General features: G+C 46.9%; 1 protein-coding gene across 2 annotated transcripts in view; it reads right to left on the bottom strand.

Annotated features, from left to right (window-relative positions):
* The window catches only part of MCM9 (minichromosome maintenance 9), a 141730-nt gene that overhangs the window by 45111 nt on the left and 69274 nt on the right, over positions 1–27345 (bottom strand). For both annotated transcript variants that reach the window (XM_086491305.1, XM_086491304.1), the window contains exons 8-13: positions 21993–22090; positions 21361–21426; positions 21193–21285; positions 20970–21086; positions 632–704; positions 392–458 (exon numbers count right to left, since the gene is read on the bottom strand). In XM_086491305.1, coding sequence (XP_086347431.1) covers positions 392–458; positions 632–704; positions 20970–21086; positions 21193–21285; positions 21361–21426; positions 21993–22090 — 514 coding nt within the window. The remainder of the gene's footprint in view (positions 1–391; positions 459–631; positions 705–20969; positions 21087–21192; positions 21286–21360; positions 21427–21992; positions 22091–27345) is intronic.

Genomic DNA, 27345 nt, shown 5'->3' with positions numbered 1-27345 from the left:
AATACAAAAGCAAGCCCAAGATATTCATTTGTTCATCTAGACAGAAGACTGTGATCAAAGTGGAAAAAGACAAACAAACTTTGCTGGATATGCTGATACGCATTACAGTTTGTCAATGACTTGATTTTGCATGTGGTGCATAAAATTGCACTTTGAACTTGTGTATCGTGACCTCTTGTACAATCCTACCTGCTTATGCCAGCTCAAATTCTCAAACAAGCCTAAAATGGGTAACTGAACACCACTTAGAAAACTGTGCACCAAATTTTATTGAAACTCCACCATCTCTATATTGAGTGTGTTTGGTGAAATTAAATTCCAACAATCCAAAATTTGAGCACAATAGAAAAGATAAAAATACTATGATTAAAGATAAACACAGTTGATTTACTTTTGCAACACTTATTGTCTGCTGCTCCATAGCTTCATGAATTGTAGCTCTATCTGGTTCTCGAATGCTGCAATATTTAATGAATGAATTTTCAAGATCGACACCAGGAAATTAAAAAAATAAACCTGTAGCATACAAATCATTTCTTGAGAATTTGAAGTAAAATTAGCTTGAGCAGGTTGAATGAAATACTATCCACAGGGAGTCAAATGTGAACAGGAAAAAGGCTTGGAAATGGACCTGTCAAACTCATCGATACAACATAAACCACCATCTGCTAGCACAAGCGCACCAGCCTCCAGCATCCATTCCCCTAGCAAATACTACTTTCAATAATTACAATCCTATTAAGAGCTCTGAAATAGCCTCAAGCATCCATTGACATGTACTATTTTCAATAATTAAAATCCCATTAAGAGCTCTGAAATAGCGTGGAGTACAATTACCCTTCAGAAGAAAAATGTATTTCTTGAATTTGCCCACCCAATGAACCTTAGTTGCTTTAATTTCTATGGTCATACAGTTTGCTAGCCGTAATCTAACAGTAGAGTTGAGGCAACGGGACAACTTGAACCCACGTCTTTCCTTCCTAATGAAGAAAAAATGAGTATAAGATGACCTCTACAAGGGAGATATCACATGCACAACCACATTATGGAGGAGAGCATTGCACAGGTACTCTCAAAGAAGTTTAGGACGAGGCTGTTAAATGCCTGCAGTCCAGAGGATAAATCTATTCATGTGGAAAGTCACCCATCAGACTTAATCAATTGTAAACTTTGAGGGCTCAAATTTCAAAACTAGATGCTTACTATTAAAAAAATACCAAGGCCATGACGCTTGAGATGTAAGGTTTCCAGGTTTGTATGGAAATTAGTGACATGCGACAGCGCGGACGTGGGCTTCCAGAGACAAGACCGCTGGGTGCAGAGTGGGGATGATGTGGAACGCGTCCCAGGCATAGTTACCAGGAACGGGGAACACGGAACGGCAACTACCACAAAATGCCATTCCCTATTAAGGGTAAGCACGTTTCAAACACGGAACGGGGATTTGGAACGGGAACTTAGAATGGGAGCATGGAACGGAGACCTAAAAACGGCCATTCCCTGTTACTATGGTCCCAGGGACAGCAAGCAGGGACGGTCGAACCTAGTTTGACCAAGTTTTAAAAGTGGAAAAATGCCCAAGTTTAACCTCTTTTTGGGGCATTTTTGGGGGCATTCTGAGCACATTTTGAAGGGCTCTGACGCCTCCTATGAGCCTATAAAAAATCCCAATGGGCTCCCTCTCCCAAGCTTCATTGTTAAGCAGTATAGCATGTCATCCTTGCCGAGTCTCTCCTTGTATCTACAGCCCTATGGATGACGAAAGGAGTGGTGGGAGACCAGATTAAATTTAAAATTCTTCCCTTTCGTGCAAACAAGTTTGTTTTTCGAAGTAGATCAAGTGACTTTTCAAAAGAGATAAAAATCCAAGCACTTCACAATTGCCGCTTTTTTCCCATCGCCAAGACAACCAAGACCATCTCCCATGTTACTATGGTACGGATAGACTTGCAATATCTTTTCAAGACTCGTGCAAGTTCCTCGATGACAAGGACCTTCCAGAAACAGGTTTGGAGATTGGTTGTATCACTTAAGAGCATTTCAGTGGCTTCTATCAATACATGGCATGCACCTCTTGTTAAAGAATGACACTACATGTATATTGAATGCAGCTGAGATAAGCTATGCATTAGGAAATAGTGGTTTAGCAACCTTGCTAGAGAGGAGGATATTTAGCTTTTCCGTTGTATTTGTAGTTGGTACATTTGGTCTGCCTGGTTTTCAAAATCCGCACAGCTATCGGCACATTTTGGGGAAGTTTGACAAATTATTATCCATCCATTGAAGTCGAAAGTGGGATGTCTTGTGATATTGCCTTTGCGAGTTTGCACGAGATCACTGGGAAAAAAAGATATCAGACATACTCAAAAAGGCCCAAACCACACACAAGACAAGCGTGAACCACCTATGTGAGTACAAAATCAAAATGCAATAGAAAGTCCTATTGTTCAACTCTGATGTGTGGCAAACATAATATTTCATGTAAGAGCCATACCAAAAAGACAGGATTTGGAAATTGACGTGTATCATATAATATATTAGGACTCCCACATGGAGAGATGCAATACATCCTACACCTCCTCCACGGTTCTATCATACCCATCTCTGGTCACTCAAACCTGTACTACGAGATAATAGTTTTAAGCCTCCCATGCCAGCAAGATCGAAATTTAACAAAAGAGGCCTACAACTCCTTCAGAGTTCCATCATATGCATTCCTGCTCACTCGTACCATTGAGGTCTAGCAAAACAATTACTCGATCCGAAGTCATCTTTTCTTCAAGAGATTAAAAGCTGAAATCTCTATTTGTGTCCACTTGAGAGGGATCTCTTTCTTTTGTAAAGCATGTAGGGGTGAAGCAACCTTGACAAAGTTCCGGATAAACCTTCTGTAGCAAGAGCATAATCCTAAGAAGCTACAAACATCATGCACAATCTTCAAATCTGGCCATGTCCTCATCGCTTCAACTTTGGCAAGATCAATTCGGACGCCATCCTTTGACACTATATGACCTAAAAAGTGGATCTTCCGAGAAGAATTTACTTTTCTTAGGATTGACAAAGAACCTATGACTGCATAGCTTTTCGAATATAATGGTCAAGTGACGCCTATGCTCCTTTTCTTTCTTTGAATAGACTATCATGTCATCAAAGACTGTGTCAACAAAATTTTGATGTGGGCCGAAACTCCAATCCATCATCCTATTGAACGTAGCAGGAGCATTTGTAAGACCAAATGGCATCACTAGAAACTCATATAGACCAAATGTCGTTCTTAATGCAGTCTTTTTTTTTTCCAAGAGAAAGATCCTTCCATGAAGGAGATTGATGAGATCCGCCAACAACCGATGATGGATCTCCTATGATGTAGCTCTTTTGAGGATTGTACACCCTGCTCATCTTGTATCAACCTTTGTAACAGCTCTCACCCATTATATTCCCACACACACCCACATTGTGTTGTATTAGCCCCCAATCACTACTTCCCCCCCTACTCATATTCTACACAGTTCCAACTAGCTACTTAGTTCACATCTAGCAATTAAGATTTTAGTTTTTCACTTTATTTCATTTTATTTTTGTACCCAGACATTGTATTAGATCCACCAAGGTTGTATCAGTTTGGTCTCATAGGTCATTTTGGCCTTTTGAAGACGTTTAATATAGCATTTCTTTTAATTTCATATTTGTCTCTCTCTCTCTCTCTCTCTCTCTCTCTCTCTCTCTCTCTCTCTCTCTCTCCTCACAGGAGATGGGTTTGTGATTCGACCCAGCTACATGGACACACATATGTCTCATGGTTTGCGTTGTGCCATTGGTCAGATACGCACATCCTCACATCAGCTCGAGATTGAGACTGGTAGATTCAGAGGGATACCAGCAGACAGCGGGATATGCCGATTATGCCAGAGAGAGCCAGAGACAGAGTTGCACTACATATGTCATTGCACAGTGTTCTATGAGATACGGGGGCGTTTCCACTGCTTATTCAGAGAGGGTTTTGGTCCTCTATCTAGGGTCATGAGTTATGAGGATCAGAGATGTCTTGGACTATATCTACTTGAGTTACACAGGTATAGAGACACTTTACTGGGGAGAGCTAGAGAGAGGCAGTCCCAGAGACACATTACAGATTTCTTTTCACTAGATATGGGACAGCCAGAGGAGCAGCCACCACTGCAGAGCTCGTCCCACACTCATTCGACCACTACTGGCACTCCATCGACCGAGCATTGGAGCTACAAAGATACAGACGACCGCGACTGAGAAGAGGAGCTACACAGCATCGACGGAGACTACAACAGAAGATTCGAGCCATACTCTCTCGACATCCAGAGTGCAGATGAGGATGGATCCTCACCATTTCTTCCATCTTTGTTTCACACACTGTTACATCCAGTTTACCGGGTACCTATTGTATCAGCTGCTACACCCACGTAGTTTTAGATTGTAGTAGTAGTAGTAGTATTTTGTTCCACTTCTAGTTCTTTTCTAGTTCTTTTGTACCCAGACATGGTATTAGATTCACTATTTTGTAACTGATTGGTCTCATAGGTCATTTTGGCCTTTTGAAGACGTTAATATAACATTTCATTTCATTTCTCTCTCTCTCTCTCTCTCTCTCTCTCTCTCTCTCTCTCTCTCTCTCTCTCTCTACACACAGTTCCTGAGCAACCCCCCCTTCCCGATCCATGCCAACACACATGTGCTTTTTTCACCGCGGAGATGGTGAGGAAGGCCATTGACATGATGAGGATTGGGAGAGCATACGATCATGATGGTTTAGTGGCTGAGCATTTCACACATGCCAGAGATCTACTAGCAGAGCTTCTAGCAATGATGTTTAACCATGCCATGTGTGAAGGCTTGCCTGATACGTGGAGCCTATCTACTATTGTACCTATCTTCAAGTCGGGAGACCCTATGGAGCCTGGGAATTATCGCACTATAATGATTGGACACACATTGGCACGGCTGTACGCATCTATTCTTGAGCAGCAGCTGAGTAGATGGGCAGAGAGGGAGGGGATACGCGCAGCCAGGCAGGCAAGGTTCAGGAGGGGTTTTTCTACTCTTGACCATATCTTGACACTCAGAGCCATCATTAAGGAGGGTAGATCGCGTGGGAGACGAATCTATTGTAGCTTTGTGGATTTCCGCAAAGCATTTGACACAGTGCCTAGAGCTAGATTGATGCGCAGATTACAGCAGATGGGAGTACCCACAGAGCTCATTAGGGGGGTCATGGCATTATACAGGTCAGTAATGGGGCAGATACGCACCTCAGAGAGTCTATCCACACCGATTCACTCCACTATTGGGGTGAAGCAGGGCTGCCCGCTCTCTCCTACTCTATTTGGTATGTATGTGGATGAGGTTTTTGATTACATTGAGAGAGATGGTGATAGAGATGCACAGCTAGCAGGGACATGAATTCCATTATTGTTATATGCTGATGATATTGTGTTGATCTCCGACTCTCCGGAGGGGATGCAACGTCACTTGGATGCTTTGAATAGGTTTGCTCAGGAAAGTGGTTTGTCCATCAACCTTGGTAAAACCAAGGTCATGGTATTTAATACCACCCCACAGTGGATCAGGAGGTCAGCACCAGCATTCACATACGGCCAGGAGACTGTGGAGTATACAGATGTGTACACTTACCTCGGAGTGGTTTTTAGTGGGCCATCATTTTCATTGAGGAGGGCAGCAAAGACTAGACTGACCAGAGCCCATGCAACATTGGGTAGATTGGAAAGGATGTGTTCACAGGTTCAGTTTCAGGAGCCTAGGACGAAGCTCTGGCTCTTTGACACTCTGGTGGCTTATGCATTGCTTTATGGAGCTGAGATCTGGGGACCTTCATTAGATCATCACGGGAGGATAGGCCGCAGTGATGGATGGGGGGACATGGAGAAGCCTCTGGTCTCTATGATCTCGCGGCTCATTAGAGCCAAGGCCTCAATACCACGTGCTATTGTTCGAGCAGAGCTAGCTGCCCCCCCACTAGTGGTTGAGGCGCTCACCAGATCGGTCTCCTTCATACACCGCATGTGGGAACTTCCCAGAGACAGATATGCCCGCCTTGCACTTGAGGCCTCTCGACAATTAGCCATGCAAGGAGATACAGCATGCTGGTATGGGGAGATGACATCATGGTTTCAGGCGCATGGGTTCAACATAGACAGATTGCCTTCCTTCCAGTACTCACTGGATGCACCCTCTCTGACTCTTACACAGTCCGAGATCACCAGGCTCATCCGCCAAGACTTGACTCAGCTAGACACCAGGAGGACATGTGGATACAGCCAGCACAGGAGCTGGGCACGAAGATGGCTTTCTACAGAGAGCATCTCCTCCAGCTTACGGTTGATGGCTTTGTGACGAGGCCGAGATACATGTACACCCACTTGTCTCATGGGATACGATGTGCTATAAGCCAGATACGTACATCTTCACACCAGCTGCGGATCGAGACTGGGAGATACAGCGAAGTACCAGCAGAGGCCAGGACATGCCCCCTGTGTGACATCGAGCCTGAGACAGAGTTGCACTACACATGCCACTGCCCCGTCTACTACGAGATACGAGGCCGCTTCCATTGCTTGTTCAGAGAGGGCTTTGGACCTTTCTCCAGAGTCATGCAGTACGAGGATCAGAGATGCTTGGGTTTGTTTTTGCTCGAGCTACGCAGACACAAAGAGAGCCTGATGAGAGGAGAGGCTAGCCAGTCCCAGAGACAGATCACAGATTTCTTTAGAGCTGCCACTGGACACCCGGAGGAGTTACTACCACAGCAGAGCTCGTCGTCTCACACCAGAGGCACACTGATCGACCGAGCGACTGAGCTGGGAAGATCCACACGCCCACGACTGCGGAGGACTACAGAGCATCGGCGGAGGTCGCATCAGAGGATTCGGATCACTTTGGCTCGAACATGCACGACGCCCGGTCAGACTACTGACCATGGAGGAGATTGATGAGATCCGCCAGCGACCGATACTGGATCTCTTGTGATCTAGCTATCCCAGCTAGCTGCTGTTCACACCTAGTAGTTTAGGATTCCATAGTATTTTATTGTGACATTTGTCATTTCATTTTTGTCATTGTTGTCATCTTGTTACTCTGACTCTGACTTTGTATCAGATCAACCACATTGTAACTTTCTGGTCTCATAGGTCACTTTGGCCTTTTGAAGACGTTAATATAACATTTCATAACATTTCTCAACAAGATTAATCGCCACCTCCTAGGTACTATTAAGGCACTCGACGAGCGCGTGTCAACACAAGAAAGCACGATACATACACTTGAGGATCGTGTGAAGACCCAAGATGAGGAAATCGCATTACTCAAGAAAGAGCTTGCAAAGGTGCGATCGCAAAATGTCCTTGAAGAGGGAGAGCTTCAACCCTCTGTAACTGAAGAGCTTCACACGATTAAAGAACAAGTGCAGGCCATCAAAGAAGGTGAGGAGCAACAAAAAGAAATGACAACCTCGTGGGTAGATGTCATCACAAAGACCCAACAAAAAGCAAAAGAGGCCGAGCAATGGATTGAGATTGTCAAGAAAGGAAAGGGCAAGGAAATAACCCCCACCGCCACACCAACCATCATTAACCTGACACTAGAAGAGGAGCAAAGGAGACGTGTGCAGGCCTTACATGTAAGGATATGTGGCCTCAGAGACCAAGACAATGTGGATGAAGAGGTGAAAGAACTCATGACTCTGGTGGGGTTTAACGAGCAGACGCATACGAGGGCTTGGAGAGTGGGTAATAAGAAAAGTGGGAGCAATGGGGAAACCTCGAAGGAAAGGGCACTCATCCTCCGTTTCCCCTCCATGGAAGCGAAGGACTTCTTGAAGAAGAGACCGACTCTAAAGAAGACAGGCATCTTTCTTGGAGATGACCTCACCCTCTCGCACATTGTCCATATGCAAGAGGTAATGCCGGAAATTAAAGCAACAAGGGAGAAAGGGAAGATTTCTTTTTACAGCGATGGAAGGGTGGTGATATTGGAGCGACGCTCCGCATGACGGTGCGAGACCTATGGGACCACACTAAAGATGGCAGCCTGGAATTGTAATGGGTTACTCCGTCTTGATGTAGGTGCCTTTGAGGATAGTTTCACTAGAAGAGACATCATTTTCAATTCTGAGACGCATCAAGCCCCTGGGAAATCCATGCCACAGGTCAGCGGATATAGATGGGAGACATCCTGTAGACAAGAGACTAGATCGGAGCATCGAGGACGGGGCTCAAGGGGAGTGGCAATTTTATTCAGGGAGGAGTTGCAGCCATTGATATATATAGCACGTAAGGATGAGCAAGCTAGGTACATGTGGGTGAGGCTAAGGGCAGAGACACACAGATACCTCTACATTGCTATTAGTTACTTTCCTCCTAATACGTCACTATATGCATCACCTAGAGGACAGTCCCCCTTTGCTATTTTGGATAATGACATATGGGAGTTCTCCAAGGATGGTGACATTATCGTACTAGGGGACTTCAATGCTAGGACTGCCCATCACCAAACAATATTTGATGATACTTCCGAGGAGATGCTTAGGGAGCTGGACATTACAAAGATGGGCCTATCCAGACTATCACAAGATGAGGAGTACACTGAGTATGGCAGATACTTGATAGATATGGGAACTGCACATAGATTGGCCATTTTGAATGGCCTACAAAGATTTTCGACAACTCGAGGTTTTACATGCTTTCCACATCAACATGGGGCTAGTACAGTGGATTATGTTATGGCCCAGCCAGGTCTCATTCCATTCCTTTAGGGTTTCATGGTGGGCACTAGGCCAGTTGGAGTAGCAATTGATTATGCTATCTTGTCTTTCACTCTTACATTTCAGTTCAGCATAGCTCCATTATGAAAAATCCCCACGCACACTCGGTATATCTTCGTGAGGGAGACGAATTCTATGTATATGGATGAGATATACATGCAACTATGCACTCAGGAGTCGGGACGGCCAGTAGATAAACTCACTCAAATATTGACAGAGACGCTCCATGGTGCAGCATCAGAGGCATACCCCCACAGCCAACCTACACAGAGACATTCTGGGAGCATGCCCCAGAACAGTTGGTATGATGAGGAGTGTAGAGAGACGAGGATCAAATTACAGAGGGAAGTGCTTATGGGTATTACCACACATAGACAGTCACGAATTATCTTTTGCCGCCTGGTGTGACGAAAGAAAATGGCTTATCTATCTCAGCTAGAGCGGCATCTGTATCAGCTATTTATGAGTCAAGACTTAGGCGAAGCATGGAGGCTATTCCACGAGCATTCACCACCACCAGCGATCACCTCCACAGAGACATAGGGGCAATATGCCATGTCACAAATTGCTGACGTGTCAAAGCCCTGAAGAAGGGAGCCAACCTGAAGAAGGAAGTCCTACCAACTTATGGGGACCCCATCCGATGGGGCCCCAAGTGACATAAAGGATTAAAATAAAGCAGGACCCACACACACAGAAAAGGGCCGATGGAGAAATTGATGACGTGGCAACTGTACGGAAATTCCGAAAATTGCATTGACATGATGAAGTGGCAGACTGTACGGATTTCCACGTTTTGTGCTGACTGCTGTACGAAATTCCGTGATTTACGCGGGCAGCTTTTTGGCATTGCTTTTGGACCAGAAGCTTTTGAGTTTGAAGGCTTTTCATGTAAAACTGCTTTGGGGGCCTAAGGCCTTTAAATATGAGGCTAGGGCTCATTCTCTGGCATGCTGTAGCAGGGCTACAGTGTCACTTTCACAGGACACAGTTAGTACAGTTGGTCTGGTCTTGTTCACACTGGACGGACTCTTTGCGCTGGACAGTGAGACGTGACAGGGATACGGACGGTGGTCTAGTGGACATCGTGGACAGGTCACCACCACTCATTTTCGGGATAGACTTAGATGGCTGACATTTATGAGCCGTTGGGGCTCTTTATGGTTGTACATATAAGTAGTAGCGGTTGGGTCATGAGTATCACCTTCTTCATATCTGGTCCAGCGTCGTCGTCTAGAGGAGCGAGCCTATACACTCTAACACGTCTTCACCATCCCTGCACATCTGAGCCTCGACACCCCATTGTACCTGTGAGTCCTGGGCTGGAGCTAAGTGTGCTGCCACGTCGGAGTCTGTATCAGTTCTTTGAGATAGTCGAGTCATTTGTTGTGGTCTACTGCTGTTGTGTCTCTGTCCCTGTGAGCTCAGTTGTTGTCTATTGTTCCTTTGTTTTCAGTCTGTTTTGAATTAGATTGTCACGCACATTGCACTGAGGAGCACCCACTGTAGAGAGCACGACACACTATCTGCGCTACAGGTGCTCTCATTTTGGCGATCACGGTGGGACCTCAACTCAAGTCTCTCTCTCTCTTGAGAATACAAACAGTGAAGCTAGTGGTTTTTACCTAGCTTCGCCTACCTTGCCTGGCACTGTGTGGTCTGCTGGTTTGGTCTCCTCTCGCCCTGGTCCAATTGGTCTAGTCCTCTTTCGCCCTAGTCCTCTCTTGCCCTGGTCCAACCAGCCCTCGTCCCTGGACTAGTCCTTCCTCAACCAGTCCTCCTCAACCCTGGTCTAGTCCTCCTCATCCCTTGTCCAGCCTGGGTCGTCACTTGCCTGGTCTAGTAGAGTCTAGACCTGTCTTGAGCCAGTTAAAGGTTTTCTTGCCCATAGCTTGGTTGGATTGGCGGTCGCTGCATGACACATACAAGGCGGTCAGTCGAGCGTCAAAGCGCACTACTGAGTCCTCTGAAGTACTACAACAGAAGACGACCCTTGGTACCTAGTAGAAGTCCATCAACCTCATTACCTATACCTCCACATACGACATCACCCATTCCTCCATCTTGTTCCACATCTTCCAGATCACCTTCCCTAGTAAAGCTCTCTCCTATTCTATTACAACAGGCTATTGAGCAACGGGCTCCTGAGCAAGGGGTCATGGAGGCGTTGGCTAGTGTTTTGGCCAAGGTTCCCTACCTTCAAAGGACTCTCTTCAGAAGATGCTGACGACCATGCAAGGAGGTTTGTATCTCTCTGTAGGGATCGTGGTCTTAATAGAGAAGATGCTTATTTGGTACTCTTTCCATCTACCTTGGATGGCTTAGCAGACAAATGGTATAGCCAGTTTGCACAGAACCATTTTGCAACTTGGGCAGCCTTAAGACAACAGTTCTGTGCAGCATTCAGGCCAGGTGACTACCAGGTGAAGGTTTTGGATGAGTTGGCCAACATGGTGCTCCAGCCAGAGGAGACTTTTGCAGAACTTATGACTAAAACCAAGTCCTTGGTTGCCAAGCTTCCCCAACAACCCGGTGAATTTATGGTTAAGAAGTGGGTGGAGAAGGCGCGTCCCAAAACTTCTCAGCAAAAACTCGGAGAGAGTCTCCAACCCGACGCCATTCTGGAGTTCATCGTAGCTGCTACTAGGATAGAAGGAGCTAGGAAGCTGTTCAACAACTCCCCTCACATAGAGACCCCCCCTGTGTTTTCGGAAAGTCCTGTTGATCCATTGACTTCTTTACGTAGAGAACTTGAAGCCCTAAAACTACAACGCGCTCTTCAAGAGGAGAAATAATCTCTCTTCGACAGGAGTCACCACCACTCTTGAGGCTTTGGATCAAATCAAGAGAGAGCTAGAAGAGCTTCGGTCTCAGCAAGAGACTAAGGCTATGGTATGGTCCAGCTCGTGTCGCTCTCCAGGACATCCTCCACAGGACTGTCCCCTTCGGGCTTATTGCCACTTCTGCGAAAAGTCGGGGCATGAAGATAAGGATTGCTACTATATCAAGGGATTGCAGCAAATACAACAAAGTCTAGATCCTTCTCCAACAAGGGATAGCACCTGCATCCAACATGGTTTCACCCTATGCCCATCAAAACCTGATGCCACCTCTGCTGACAACACCTCCTATGCAAGGTATGCACAACAACTTTGCATCCCCCAGCTTTTATCATGCTAGCACTCCTTCAGTTCCCCAAAGCTTCTACACTTCAGCATCCGGCCTCATGCAACAAGGACCGAGACCACCTCAACCCTCCAATAGGCCAATTTTGTGCTACAAGTGCAGGGAATATGGACATTATCAGAGCAAATGTCCATTTCCAGAAGGGTCCCCTCCTTGCCGACACTGCCCTGAAGCTAAGGATCACTATAGTAAGGACTGCCCAAAACAACGTGCATCCACATCGGCAAGCACAAGCCAGAACCAGCAGGAGTTTACATTCCCAAAGGTTAACCTCATCACAGTAAGCACCACTCCACAGGCCCCGCCTTCCACTCTTATAGTTGTCTCTCACGATGGGTTGAAGCAGGTGGAAGAGCCGGCTGGTGTGCTCACACGGGCACAGAGAGCTGCTCTTGGTCTCAGCCTCCCTGGCGGTCAAATTTTTTCATCTCCAGTCACACAAATGAGTCAAACTCCCTTGGTAGCTGACAAACCAGCAAGTAGTGCCAAGAGCCAACCTACCTCTCTTCTATCAGATGTTGATGGTGCCTTCATAGAAGCAGTAGAGGACTTGCAGAAGCTTAAGATACCAGAGCAAGATCTGATCAAAAGAGAGAAGCCTACAACAGAGTCTATCTTGAAAAACACCTTTCAACAAGTGTCACTGTACGACATGCTTCGACTTGATGCAAATTTCCAAAGTGACACCCTTTCCATCATCCAGTCTCTGTATCCTGGTGCAAGGCCTAGTGGCAGGCACCTACTTGTGCAACCCTTGGAGTCCTACATGATTTCTTATCCAACTGCTCCCCTCACTGACTACAAAAGTCCTCGTCTCACTGTGTCTATTCTTGGGCATCATTTCTCAGGCGTCATAGTGGATGGTGGATCTCGGATCAATCTGATGCCCGAATTTACTATGTTGGCCTTAGGTGTACAGCCTACCCGCCCTGCTCCATTCACTGTTACATTGGCAAACCAGAGGACAGTCTACCCTGTGGGCATAGTAGAGAAGGTGCCTCTGATGGTACAAGACTTAACATTTAGCTTGGATTTTGTGGTGGTCAGTCTTCCTCAGGTGCAGGGAGGATTTCCTTTGCTTATTTGGTAGACCATGGTTGCGGCATACTAAGGCACTTCATGATTGGGGAAACGACGCCATGTGGATACATACTCCTGGCTCCCCCGTGCAACCAATTTGGCTCGAAGGAGGTATGGATCCAGTGGTTCATCACAGCTCATCGTCAGTACAATCCAACCCCGACCCTGAGCAACCCATCCCACCTGACGAGTCTGACGAAGACCTGCTGCAGTGATTGGAAGCTACCACCTCGATGCCATGCTATGTGGTCTCTATTCAAACCTCGCCTTTCTCCTTGTTCGCTAAGGCATGTTTTAACATGCCAAAAAACAAAAAGCATATGACCTGAGTAATGAAAAGGGACCCATCTTGCTCAACCAAGCCTCAGCATGAAAAGCCCACAGGGTCTTGAATGAGGTGGGATATATGGTGGTTTCGAAAATGAGGGACACAAGTTTCTCAGATGGTGTGGCATCCTGTTTTAAGTTTGCCCTTTTTTCCTAGGTTACTTTCTGTAGCAGGCTACAGTGTCACTTTCACAGGACACACAGTTAGTACAGTTGGCTACACTGTCACTTTCACAGAACACACAGTTAGTACAGTTGGTCTGGTCTGGTTCACACTGGACAGACTCTCTAGGCTGGGCAGTGACACGTGGCAGCGATACGGACGGTGGTCTAGTGGATATCGTGGCCAGGTCACCACCCTCAGTTTGGAGAGAGACGTAGATGGCTGACATTTGTGAGCTGTTGGTGGCTCTTTATGGTGGTACATGTGAGTAGTAGCTGTTGGGTCAGGATTATCATCTTCTTCATATATGGTCCAGCGTCATCGTCTAGGTAGCGAGTCTAGACACACAACACATCTACACATCCCTGCACATTGAGCCACATTGAGCCTCGACACCCCCATTGTACCTTTGAGTCTTGGGCTAGAGCTGAGTGTGCTGCCACGCCAGAGTCTATATCGGTTCTTTGAGATAGTCGAGTCCTATGTTCTGGTCTTCTGTTGTGTCTCTGTGTGATCAGTTGTTATCTATTATTCCTTTGTTTTCAGTCTTTTTGAGTGAGATGTCATGCACATTGCACTGAGGAGCACCCACTGTAGAGAGCACGACACACTATCCACGCTACAAGTGCTCTCATTTTGGCGATCATGATGGGACCTCAACTGAAGTCTCACTCTCAGTTGAGGTACAAATCAAGAAGCTAACTACTTTTTACCTAGCTTCGCCTACTTTGCCTTGCACTGTGAGCATGCTGGTCTGGTCCTCTCTCGCCCTGGTCCAACCAGCTCTCGTCCTGGTCTAGGCCTTCCTCGTCCCTGGACTAGTCCTTCATCGTCCCTGGTCCAGCCTGGGGTGTAGTCACTTGCCTCGGTCTAGTCGACTCTAGACCTGTCTTCAGCCAGTGGAAGGTCTTCTTGCCCAAAGCTTGGTTGGGTTTGTGGTCGCTGCATGACACATACAAGGCCGTCATTAGAGCATCAAAGCGCTACTGAGTCCTCTGAAGTACTACAACAGAAGACGACCCTTGGTACCTAGTAAAAGTCCACCAACCTCATCACCAATACCTCCACATACAACCTCCTCCATTCCTCCATCAGGTTCTACATCTTCCAGGTCACGTTCCCCAGTGAAGCTCTTCCCCATTTTGTTACAGCAAGCTATTGAGGAACAGGCTCCTGAGCAAGAGGCCATGGAGGCGTTGACCAATGTGTTCGCCAAGGTAAACATCAAGTTTCCTACCTTCAAGGGACTCTCCTTAGAAGATGCAGACGACCATGCAAGGAGGTTTGTATCTCTCTGTAGAGGTCCTGGTCTTAACAGGGAAGATGCTTATTTGGTACTCTTTCCATCTACCTTAGATGGCTTAGCAGATAAATGGTACAGTCAGTTTGCAGAGAACCATTTTGCAACTTGGAGAGCTTTAAGACAACAGTTCTATGCAGCATTCAGGCTAGGTGACTACCAGGAAAAGGTGTTGGATGAGTTGGCCAACATGGTGCTCCAGCTAGAGGAGACTTTTGCAAAACTTATGACTAAAACCAAGTCTCTGGTTGCCAAGCTTCCCCAACAACCCGGTGAATTTATGGTTAAGAAGTGGGTGGAGAAGGCTCTTCCCAAAACTTCTCAGCAAAAACTCCGAGAGAGTCTTCGACCCGATGCCACTCTGGAGGAGTTCGTCATAGCTGCTACTAGGATAGAGGGGGCTAGGAAGCTGTTTACGAACTCCCCTCACATAGAGACCCCCTCTGTGTTTTCGGAAAGTCTTGCTGATCCATTGACTTCTTTACGTAGGGAACTTGAAGCCCTAAAACTACAACGCGCTCTTCAAGAGGAGAAATCAATTTCTCTTAGACAGTAGAAACCACCACATCTTGAGGCTTTGGACCAAATCAATGAGAGAGCTAGAAGAGCTTCGGTCTCAGCAGGAGACTAAGGCTATGGTATGATGCAGCTTGTGTCGCTCTACAGGACATCCTCCACAGGACTGTCCCCTTCGGGCTTATTGTCACTTCTGCGAAAAGTCTAGGCATGAAGACAAGGACTGCTACTATATCAAGGGATTGCGGCAAATACAACAAAGTCTAGGTCCTTCTCTCCAACAAGGGATAGCACCTGCATCCAACATGGTTTCTACTTGTGGCCATCCACACCACATGTCCCCTTTATTGTCAGCCCCTCCTATGCAAGGTATGCAGAGCACTTCTCCCTCTCAGAGCTTTTATCATATACATGCTCCCTCACCACCTCACAGCTTCTATGCCTCCACCTCCAACTCCATGCACCAGGAGCAAGGACCACCTCGTCCTTCAACTCGCCCATTGAATCGGCCCATTTTGTGCTACAGATGCGGGGAATATGGTCATTACCAAAGCAGATGCCCTCTGTCCGAAGGGTCCCCTCCCTACCGTCATTGCCTTGATATGAAGGATCACTACAGTAAGGATTGCCCTAAGCTTCGTGCATCCACGGCTGTGAATCCAAGTCAAAGCCAAAATGAGTTTTCCTCTCCCAAGCTCAATTTGATAGCAGTTAGCACCACTCCCCATCCACCCCCTTCTGCCCATGTGGTTACCACTCAAGAGAAGTTGCAGTTGGCAGAGGAGCCAACGGGCGTCCTCACCCGGGCCCAGAGGGCCGCTCTCGGTCTTAGTATTCCAACACGTTCAACTCCCCCACACGTTCTCCCAACAATGGATACTCTGCCTTCAGCTGGCACCAAGCCCTCAGTCAATGATAAGCAACAATCCAAATCTTTGCTCTCCGATATTGATGAAGCCTTCTTGGAAGCAATGGCTGATCTACAGCAGATCAACGTACCGAGAAAGCCACTGGAAGAGAAAGAAAAGCCTACAGCAGAGACAATCTTGAAGAACACTTTTCAACAAGTGTCGCTCTATGACATGCTGCAACTAGATGCGAGTCTTCAAAGTGACACCCTTACAGTTATTCAGTCACTTTACCCCGGAGCAATTCCTAGTGGCAGGCACCTCCCAGTGCGACCATCAGAGTCCTTTATGATATCCGATCTCGCTGCTCCCCTCACTGATTATAGAAGCCCTCGTCTGACAGTGTCCGTCTTGGGGCAGCAATTTTCAGGAGATTGTGGATGGTGGATCTCGCATCAATATGATGCCTGAGTTCACTATGATGGCTTTAGGCCTGTAGTCTACTCAACCTGCCCCCTTCACAGTAACATTGGCCGACCAAAGGACAATATACCCTATGGGCATAGTGGAAAAGGTGCCTCTACAGGTACAAGATTTCACTTTTAGTTTGGATTTTGTTGTGGTTCGTCTTCTACAGGTGGAGGGCGGATTTCCCTTGCTCATCGGTATACCATGGCTGCGACACACTAAAGCACTTCATGATTGGGGAAACAATGCCATGTGGATACATACTCCTAGTTCCCAGATGCAACCCATTCGCCTAGAAGGAGGCGTGGATCCCGTCATGCAACATAGTTCTTTGTCCCTAGAAACCAGCCTTGAATTGGAACAGACTACTCCACCGGAAGGGTCAGACAAGGATCTGTTAAAGTGGTTGGATGCTACCAAATCTATGCCCCGTTATGGAGTCTCTATTCAACCTTTGCCTTTGCCCGAGGATACAAACTCCTCCACATTTTTAGATGAAGATGAGCGCAACGAGCCGTTGAAGCCAGCAGCCAATGTAGAAGATCTACAGGAGTTTCGACACACCTCAAACTCAACTCCATCTATGTCTATGTCTGACTCTCAGACCAAACCAAAGGTATCCTCTGTGTCTGCTATACTACCCCCCACCAAGCTTCTTCACGGCAAGTCACAACACGAAGATGTCGCTTTCAAAGTGGATGCCACTCTAGCTAATGGCGTCTCGTTTCTACGACAAGACGCTGCAAATTCTTCACCTACAGTGCAATCTTCAGCAGTGCCCACTCAAGACCCATAAAGGGACCAAACTTTGTAGTTTTTGAAGCCCCACCAGCATTGCTAGATCATATGCAAAGTGATCAATCAAATTTGCTACGGTCTGTGTCACAACGGGTAAGATTAGACTCATTAGCAGATGGTTTTGAAAGAGCGGGGTGTCAAACTTCGGGGAAGATCAGTGCGTGTACGGCTATCTTTTACTCAATATTTCTTCTGCTCAGTCTAGCTTTCGCTTCTCGACACTGCTCTATGCTCTATGTACAACCTTTACAGTACCTATACCCACCCCCTCACATTCACTCGCCCCTGCCACCCCTCGCCCCTATCCTCCCCCTACCTACCCTCTACCTACCCCTCGCCCTCACCCTACTAGGGCTCGCCCTCCCCTGGGGCCCTTCCTAGACCTCGCCCCCTACCTACCCCCTCGCATAGTCACAAGGGACGCATTCCGGGACGGGGGAACGGGGGACTGGGGACGGGGCTGAAATGGATTTTTAGTGTAAAAAAGAGAGCGGGACGGCAAGTGGGGACGGAAAAGTGGGGACGGGAAGCCCGAAAAAGGGCGTCCCCTGTTACTATGCCCCCTCGCCCTCACCCTACGTAGGCCTCGCCCCCTACCTACTCTCGACCTACCCCTCGCCCTCACCCTACCTAGGCCTTGCCCCCTACCTACCCCTCGTCCTCACCCTACCTAGGCCTTGCCCCCTACCTACCCCTCGCCCTCCCCCTACCTAGGCCTCGCCCTCGCCCTCCCCCTACCTAGACCTCGCCCTCACCCTACCTACCCCTCGCCCTCACCCTCACCCTACCTAGGCCTCGGCCCCTACCTACCCCTCGTCCTCCCCCTACCTAGGCCTCGCCCCCCTACCTACCCCTCGCCCTCCCCCTACCTACCCCTCGCCCTCGCCCTCCCCCTACCTAGGCCTCGCCCCCTACCTACTACCTACCCACCCCTCAGCTTTCAATTCACCTAGTTTCCTTGTGGCTTTCAAGCATTCACCTGGTTGCCATCCCGTTGTTGTTAATGCTTTTCGTTATGCCATCACGATGGAGCTTAACCTTATCTGCGGTGTTACTCCACCTTATGGTCATCCCTCTTTTCGAGAAAGAGTGTTGTGCAGAAAGTGTTGCAAGGTTCATTTGCAAGCATGGACCATGTGATTTTCCTCTCACTATGGTTATGGAAGATAAAGATGTGCTCGATCCAAACCGAGCATATTTCTTTGCTGTGGAGCCTCATTTTGTTTAGCCAATTGGGATTCTTGAACTATGCAATCATACTGGTTCCTACCTATTCAAAGGCTTAAGGCGTTTGCAAGCAGTCAGTGTTTTTTACTCCACTTTTTGAGGCATGTAAGGTCATGGTTGGGCCTAGCACCTGCTTCACGAAAGATGTACGGATGCAGTACCTAGTGGTTTTCTTTCACAGTTTTTCAGTATTACTCTCACCGAGACGGTGAGCAGTCTTGTGGCGGGCAACCTGTAGCAAGTTACACTGTCACTTTCACAGGACACACAGTTAGTACAGTTGGTCTAGTCTGGTTCACACTGGACGGACTCTCTGGGCTGGTCAGTGACAAGTGGCACGGACACGGACGGTGGTCTAGTGGACATCGTGGCCAGGTCACCACCCTTAGTTTGGAGAGAGACGTAGATGGCTGACATTTATGAGCCGTTGGTGGCTCTTTATGGTGGTACATGTGAGTAGTAGCTGTTGGGTCAGGATTATCATCTTCTTCATATATGGTCCAGCGTCGTCGTCTAGGTAGCAAGTCTAGACACAGCACGTCCACATCCCTGCACATTGAGCCTCGATACCCCCATTGTACCTTTGAGTCCTGGGCTGGAGCTGAGTGTGCTACCACGCTAGAGTCTGTATCGGTTCTTTGAGATAGTCGAGTCCTATGTTCTGGTCTGTTGTTGTGTCTCTGTGTGATCAATTGTTATCTATTGTTTCTTTGTTTTCAGTCTGTTTGAGTGAAATGTCACGCACATTGCACTGAGGAGCACCCACTGTAGAGAGCACAACACACTATCCACGCTACACTTTCAGCCATGCATGTTTACTTTACAAGGTATTGTTTTGACCTTCAGGTCGAAAAGACACATGCGGGTTCAGATAGAGTATTTGTCTCCCAAGGGGGAGGGTGGCAGGTAACTTGCAAGGGCACCTTTTGTTTGAGCTGTCCCCCATCCACCTCGAAATCCACACATGCAACTCCCTACCATCGATGCCACGATAGGGCTTCATTTAGGACCCCGTGTTCTTTAGAAACCCAAGGTGGTCTTGCACGGTCCTGTACGTTTTCTACACGTATGACGATGTGCGGTACTAAACGAACTAAAAAAAATTATGGTGTACGATGACATTACATACGTTCAAAATAAAAAAACAAATAATCCTTAAGTCTAAGGTCTAGGCCCTTGGGTTTAAACTATACACTTAAACTATAGACCTAGAGCTTGTCACTTGAGAGCTAGAACATGGGAGCATTGAGAGCTTGAAAGCATTCAGAGCTTGTAGTTGTAAGTGTTGGAGAAGAAGATGAAGAGGCATTGCTTAAATAGGAAGAGGCTAGAGCATGAGAGAGGGAGAGCATGGTTGATGACTCTTGATGAGTGAGGGAGAGCTTGGGAGAGAGGGAGTGTCATTAGAATAGGTCACATCATCTCACATGGATGATGGGATTCAAGCCTTATGTCCATTGTAATTTGTCACATGTGGAAGGGCTAGGGCCTAGGCTCTAGCACATGGCATATGATCCAATGTGGTGGAAATGGGCTCCAAAACTTGCCTACAATGTCCACTAGGCAACAGTCAAAATACCGCCTACGGTAAAAAACAGCTAGAAATTTTTGAACGCACGGAACGTAGTAATCGAACAAAACGGTACGTGACAGGCCGTACAGAACAAGACGTTCCGTACGTCGAACAAGAACTACCTTGTAGGAACCCAAGGTGAGGCTACAAACTTGATATATCTGTTGGCCAGTGCCCGTGTAGGGACTCCACTTAACATCAAAGCTCATACATGCCAAAGGGCAGTTTTGCATGGGCAGGGGTTTTACTCCTGCCCACTTGCATCAGCTAACACGCCCTGTTTTCCCAACTCTGCCGATTTCAGCAAAGTGAACCCCCCACCCCCCTTCCTTCTTCCCCCCTCTCTCTCTCTCTCCCCGCTAAACAATAAGCTTCCACATATAATTCTGCCAGCAGCTAATTGGTGAGTTTTCTGAGCTGTGAAGCTATGCTGCCTACAGCACGCAGAGCTCCCCCAAAGTCAGTAAGAAAAGTTTTCATCTTTAAACAAAATCTCCTTAGGTGCCTCGCCGAAGTATATTCTAGCCATGACATCAGAAGATCCCATAGATTCCATCTTCTTGGGGTAATGCGGCATTATTTCCAACCCATTTCAAATTCAACCAAACAGAACATTGCACGATGAATACAAATTGACTTTCTTACTCAAAACACAAAGCGTCCAGAGACCTTACCACCATCCTTCACTGCCGTTACAGTCAACCCAGCACTGGTGCTTCCAAGGCCAGTTGTCATGACAGAACGATGACTAAGCTTTGCAGCAAACTTCAAGAACTGAGATTTTCCAGTGCCTGAAAAGACAGCACTAGGACCCTAAGCATTGAGAATATTGCAGCCAAAAAAAAGGTACTAGAACATTATTTCCGACTTTTATGTATGAGCAAAGAGAAAACTGACCAGGGTCACCAACCAGTAAGAGATGAGACTCGCCACGGATCCTTGTCCCAGATGCATCTATATGCTGGACACCCCCTATTAAGGTCAACGAAACTGCAGAAAAAATGACTGTTATAAACATCCTATCACATAGATGTCCTGATTTGCCATTGGTTGAATTTTTTATACCTGCAAGTTTTACTGTGTAAAGTCCATATATTTGAGGACAGATACTCTGCAAAATTGTATTTCTACCTGCAACAACACACAAGCAAGGGGTCTCAAAGTACTGCAACTGAGGTACTTTTCTTTTGGCAGTGTGCATGTTCCCTGTACCAAGAATAACTAGGCAAATCAATGAGCTTTCTTCTCTTGTCTTGTTCCTTGCTAACCAACAGTGGTTCCCTTCATCATGAGTTACTTGTGCCAGCCATTTCAAAGCCATCTCTCCATAGCTCCAAAATTCACCTTTCAGCTCCTCTACCTAATAATTGCATGATAGCTTGGCATGAAAATATGACTCTACGTTACATCGCAAGCATCCACAGTATGTAGCTTTCTACAAACAACTCTTGCCAAACGCCTTCATCAGATGATGGTACTAGCTCTAACCTTTAACAGAGGCATATATGGACCGCAAAATGAGGCCATTTATTCCTCACTTCCATGTCAGTAACCTACGTTTCTACCTTCAAAGTTGGCTATTGACTCTCCTGATTTTGAACAAAATCTATGAAATGACCTGCTAGAAATCCCATGCAACATAATCTGTTGCTAACCGTTATCAAACCTTAAATCTCCAAAAATGCTTCAAAAATTACCTTTGAAAGGGTTTTGTTGATATTGACTCCAGAACTGTTGGAATTGTCCTAAGGTTTCCTCAGGAATGTCATCCACAGAGCGAAACTGGTTTGCTTTCCTGAAAATTGCAAATTGTTGTGGTTAAGACCGTCCTAAGGCTTCCTCACCACTCAGAAATGTTATCCACAGAGCGACACTGATTTGCAATTTCTGTCCAGGGGCCTGATACGTCTCTGAGAAGAAAACAATGTCCCTGTCTCTAAAACTGTCCTCAAAGGCACCAACGTCCAACCTCATAGATCCATTACAATTCCAAGTAGCCATCTTCAATGTGGTCCCATAGGTCTCACACCACCATGTAGAGCGCCGCTCTACAATCACCGCCCCACCATCTCTGTAGAAGGCCATCTTTCCCTTCTCCCTTGCCGCCGTAATCTCTAGCATTACCTCTCATATGCGCAAGCTGTGAGAGAGTGAGATCATCACCAAGAAAAATACCTATCTTCTTGACAGTAGGCCTCTTTCTCAAGAATTCCTTCTTCTCTTCCAAGGAGGGGAAGCGTAGTATGAAAGCTCTCCCTTTTTAAGATTCTCCCAGACCATCACTCTTCTTGCCCACTCTCCATGCCTTTGTGTGTGAAGGCTTGTCCACCCCCATCATGGATGTGAGGCTTGTGACCTCTTTTTCCACATTGTTTATGTCCTTGAGGCCGGTTACCCTCACATGTAGAGCCCGCACCCTCTTCCTTTGTTCCTCTTCGAGGGTCATGTTAATAAGAGTGGGTGTACAAGGAGCTTCCTTACCCTTCCCTTTCTTGGCAACCTCAATCCATTTTTCGGCCTCCTCTACTTTCTTTTTTGTTGCGGAGATGACCGCAGCCCATGACTTCTTCTCCTCACCTTCCTTGATAACCCGTATTTCTTCTCTTATGGTATTCAATTCTTCCATCATGGATGGCTGAATTTTGCCTTCTTGAAGCTGCCCATTTTTTGCTTGTAGATTTCGGATGATGGAATCTTGCATGACCACTTTCTCCTCGAGCGAAGCGATTCTCCTACCCATGCCATCTCTTTCTTCGGTCCATCTTTGAAGAATAGTGCTCCTCTCCTTCCTACACTCTTCAACTTCGTTTCTCCATTCTCTCATTTCCTTCGCTATTGCCGACATCCTTTTCCCTTTCCGCATGAAAGAGGCTTTGTGGGTAAAGAGAGCGATTGACAGGATGAGGACCAGCAGGGCATATGATCATGATGGTCTCGTAGCAGAACATTTTACACATGCTAGAGATATGTTGGTAGAGGTTCTTGCAGTGTTGTTCAATCATGCTATGTGTGAGGGGTTACCTGAGACTTGGAGGTTGTCTACTATTGTGCCTATCTTCAAAGCAGGTGATCCGACAGAGCCTGGGAATTACCGGCCACACATTGGCACGGTTGTATGCATCCATTCTCGAGCAACAGTTGAGTAATTGGGCAGAGGGTGAGGGTGTACGAGCAAAGGGCCATGCCGGTTTCAAGAGGGGTTTCTCCACTCTTGATCATATTCTGACACTCAGAGCCATCATTGAGGAGGGCAGGTCATTGGGAGACGGATTTATTGTAGCTTTGTGGATTTCCGCAAAGCATTTGACATGGTACCGAAGGCTCGATTGATGCGCAGACTACAGAAGATGGGGGTGCCCATAGTGTTGAGTTGGGGGATTATGGCTCTATACAGATCAGTGACGAGACATGTACGCACTCCAAAGGGGATATCTGATTTAGTTAACTCCACCATTCGGGTGAAACAAGGATGCCCATTGTCTCCTACTCTATTTGGTATGTATGTTGATGAGGTGTCTGATTACATTGACAAAGAGGGTGATAGAGGTGCCCAGTTGGCAGGGACATGGATCCCACTGTTGTTATATGCTGATGATATTGTGTTGATCTCTGACTCACCAGAGGGTATGCAGCAACAGTTGGATGCATTACACAAATTTGCAGAGGATAGTGGATTGTTTGTAAACCTTGGTAAAACCAAGGTTATGGTGTTTAACACCACACCACAGTGGATCAAGAGATCAGCACCGACTTTCACATATGGTCAAGAGATTGTAGAGTATACAGATGCATACACTTACCTTGGGGTTCTCTTCACTGGGCCGAGGTTTTCTTTGAGGAGAGCAGCAAAGACTAGACTGACTAGAGCTTTTGCGGCCTTGGGAAGCTTGGAGAGGATGTGTTTGCAGGTTCAGTTCCAGGAACCTCGGACAAAGTTATGGCTCTTTGATACCTTAGTAGCCTCAGCTATGTTGTATGGGGTGCAAACATGGGGACCTTCTGTAGGCCAAGATGGTTGGAGACGTATCGAGAGGCCTTTGGTATCTATGATCTCTCGACCGATCAGAGCCAAGGCCTCCGTACCCCACGCTATCATTCGAGAGGAGCTAGCTGCCCCTCCTATGGAGATTGAGGCGCTTACCAGTTCAGTCTCCTTTGTGCACAACTTGTGGGATACTACTAGAGACAGATATGCTAAACTGGCCCTTGAGTCTTCCAGACAGTTATCTCTGCAAGGGGACACTTCATGCTGGTATGCACAGATGACATCATGGTTTCACCATGGACAGGCTTCCCCCTTTCCAGTACTCTCTTCAGGCATCCTCGATGTCTCTTACACAAGTGGAGATTACTAGACTCATTCGTCAGGACCTGATCCAGCTAGATACCAAGAGGACATGGATAGAGCCGCCACAGGAGTTGGGCACAAAGATGGCTTTCTATAGAGAGCATCTTCTCCACCTCACAGGAGATGGGTTTGTGATTCGACCCAGCTACATGGACACACATATGTCTCATGGTTTGCGGTGTGCCATTGGTCAAATACGCACATCAACTGGAGATTGAGACTGGTAGATTTAGAGGGATACCAGCAGATAGCATGATATGCCGCTTATGCCAATTAGAGCCAGAGACAGAGCTACATTACACATGTCATTGCACAGTGTACTATGAGATACGGGGCCGTTTCCACTGCTTATTAAGAGACGGTTTTGGTCCTTTCTGCAGGGTCATGAGTTATGAGGATCAGAGATGTCTTCGGCTATATCTACTTGAGTTACACAGATATAGAGACACTTTACTGGGGAGAGATAGAGAGAGACAGTCCCAGAGACAGATTACCGATTCCTTTTCACTAGATATGGGACAGCCAGAGGAGCAGTCATCAATGCAGAGCTCGGCCCACACTCATTCGACCACTACCGGCACTCTCATCGACCGAGCACTGGAGCTACTGAGATCTAGAAGGCCACGATTGAGGAGAGGGGCTACACAGCATCGACGGAGACTACAGCAGAGGATTCGAGCCATACTCTCTCGATATCCAGAGTGTAGATGAGGATGGATTCTAGTAGTAGTATCTAGTTCTTTTGTACCCAAACATGGTATTAGATTCACCATTTTGTAACACATTGGTCTCATAGGTCATTTTGGCCTTTTAAAGACGTTAATATAACATTTCATTTCATTTCATCTCTCTCTCTCTCTCTCTCTCTCTCTCTCTCTCTCTCTCTCTCTCTCTCTCTCTCTCTCTCTCTCTCTCTCTCTCTAAAGAAGCCTAAGAGGATGCTCACAAGGAAGAGGCCCTCCGTGTACACACCACACTCGAAGAGGAAAAGATGCGACATGTCCGCCACCTAAATGTACGAGTCACCGGCATGGAAGAAGGGAAAGACTCCGCTCCCGAGAAAGATGGCAATACCCTATGTACCAAACTTGGGTACAAGATAGAAGACCCAACCCCCTTCACCAAAGCTTCGGGAGTCGGTAAAGACCCAACCAAAAAGAGGGCCCTCATCCTCCAATTTCCATCGGAAGAAGCGCGTACCCTCTTCATCCGCAAGAGAGTCATCCTAGGAGGCCTCACAAGGGCACCCATTTACCTTGATGATGACCTCACAAAGATGCAAGTAGAACATAGGAGAGCACGCAAGTAGGTAGAACACTAGATATGGGAAAGGTACGTAAGGTACGATACGTGTTCGGTACGTACTGTACGTAGTACCGAATGGATTGAGTGGTAAGGTACGTAAACTTCGTAAGGTTTTTTTCGAAAACGTCAAAAACCTACAATACGGTCCGTACTTGATAATAAATTCATAAGTATCACTCTAGGATATTAGCTCACTGTTCTACTATCCAAGGCTGTTATAAATAGACAATCCAAGGCGAGTCATGACCACTTTCTCGACATTCAATATTCACAAACAAATACAATTCAAAGCTTCAGTTCTCTCTCAAATATACTTCAACAAACTTCAAACTTCAAACTACAGAGAACTTCATATTCATCATGATTTGCACACTGTATAGTATTCGACAAACGAGACTTGAAACTTGAGAGTACTACTCTCTCTGTAGTACTCTGTAGTCAATAGTTTGCAATAAACAGGTGCCCAAACTCACTCTGTCTCAATAACCAGGCGGCCAAACCCCCAAAACAGAGGCGAAATTAAATCCGAAAACGCGAAGGCGAAATTCGTTTTTTTTTTTTTGGGTACAATACGGATCCGTACGGTACCGTACCGTACTGTACGGACGTACGGTACCGTATGGATCCATACGTACGTATGGATCCTACCTTGATGCCTCGAGTACAACAAGCACGCAAAGAGGGGAAACGGGCCTCCTACCGAGACGGTCGAGTCATCGTCGATGGCAAGGCCGTAGCATAGGGACTCACGGCCTATGGGACAGTATACGAGGAGATACACATGGCAGTTTGGAACTGCAATGGCTCTCTCTGGACACATCCAGAGAGACTAGAGGAGGTGATGCATGACCGACACATTGTTCTACTCACAGAGACACATGCGAGTCCCGAGAGAGGCCTACCTCGAGTACAGGATTACCAATGGGAGTCTCTACACAGGAAGTGCACATGGCACAACACTTCTAGAGGATCTGGCGGAGTAGCAATCCTCTATCGCCGCTCACTTCATAGCAGGATACAGATAGTAGCCCGCGACCCAGAGGCACGCTACATGTGGATACGGATTGAGCTATCGGAGGAGCACACTCTATACATTGCCATTTGCTACTTCGCGCCTAGCGGTTCTAGATTTGCACATGCAAGAGGAGCAGGGGTAGAGGAGACCCATACACATGTAGGAGAGGAGGAGGATGATACACAATCACAATATACATGCCTCAGGGAGGGGATCATGGAGTACTCCAGACTAGGGGAAGTCTTCCTTATGCGGGACTTCAACACCAGGACACAAAGTAGACAGTGTGACATCTATGACTTCGATGACCTAGAGCTACTCTCCACCATGGAGAACACAGAGGCAGAGAGGACCTCCGGAGACACCACCACACCCACACCAT

The sequence above is a fragment of the Adiantum capillus-veneris genome, chromosome 19 (genome assembly GCF_014529385.1).
Source record: "Adiantum capillus-veneris isolate H3 chromosome 19, ASM1452938v2, whole genome shotgun sequence".
NCBI lineage: Eukaryota > Viridiplantae > Streptophyta > Polypodiopsida > Polypodiales > Pteridaceae > Adiantum > Adiantum capillus-veneris.
This window is presented reverse-complemented; position numbering and strand designations above follow the sequence as displayed.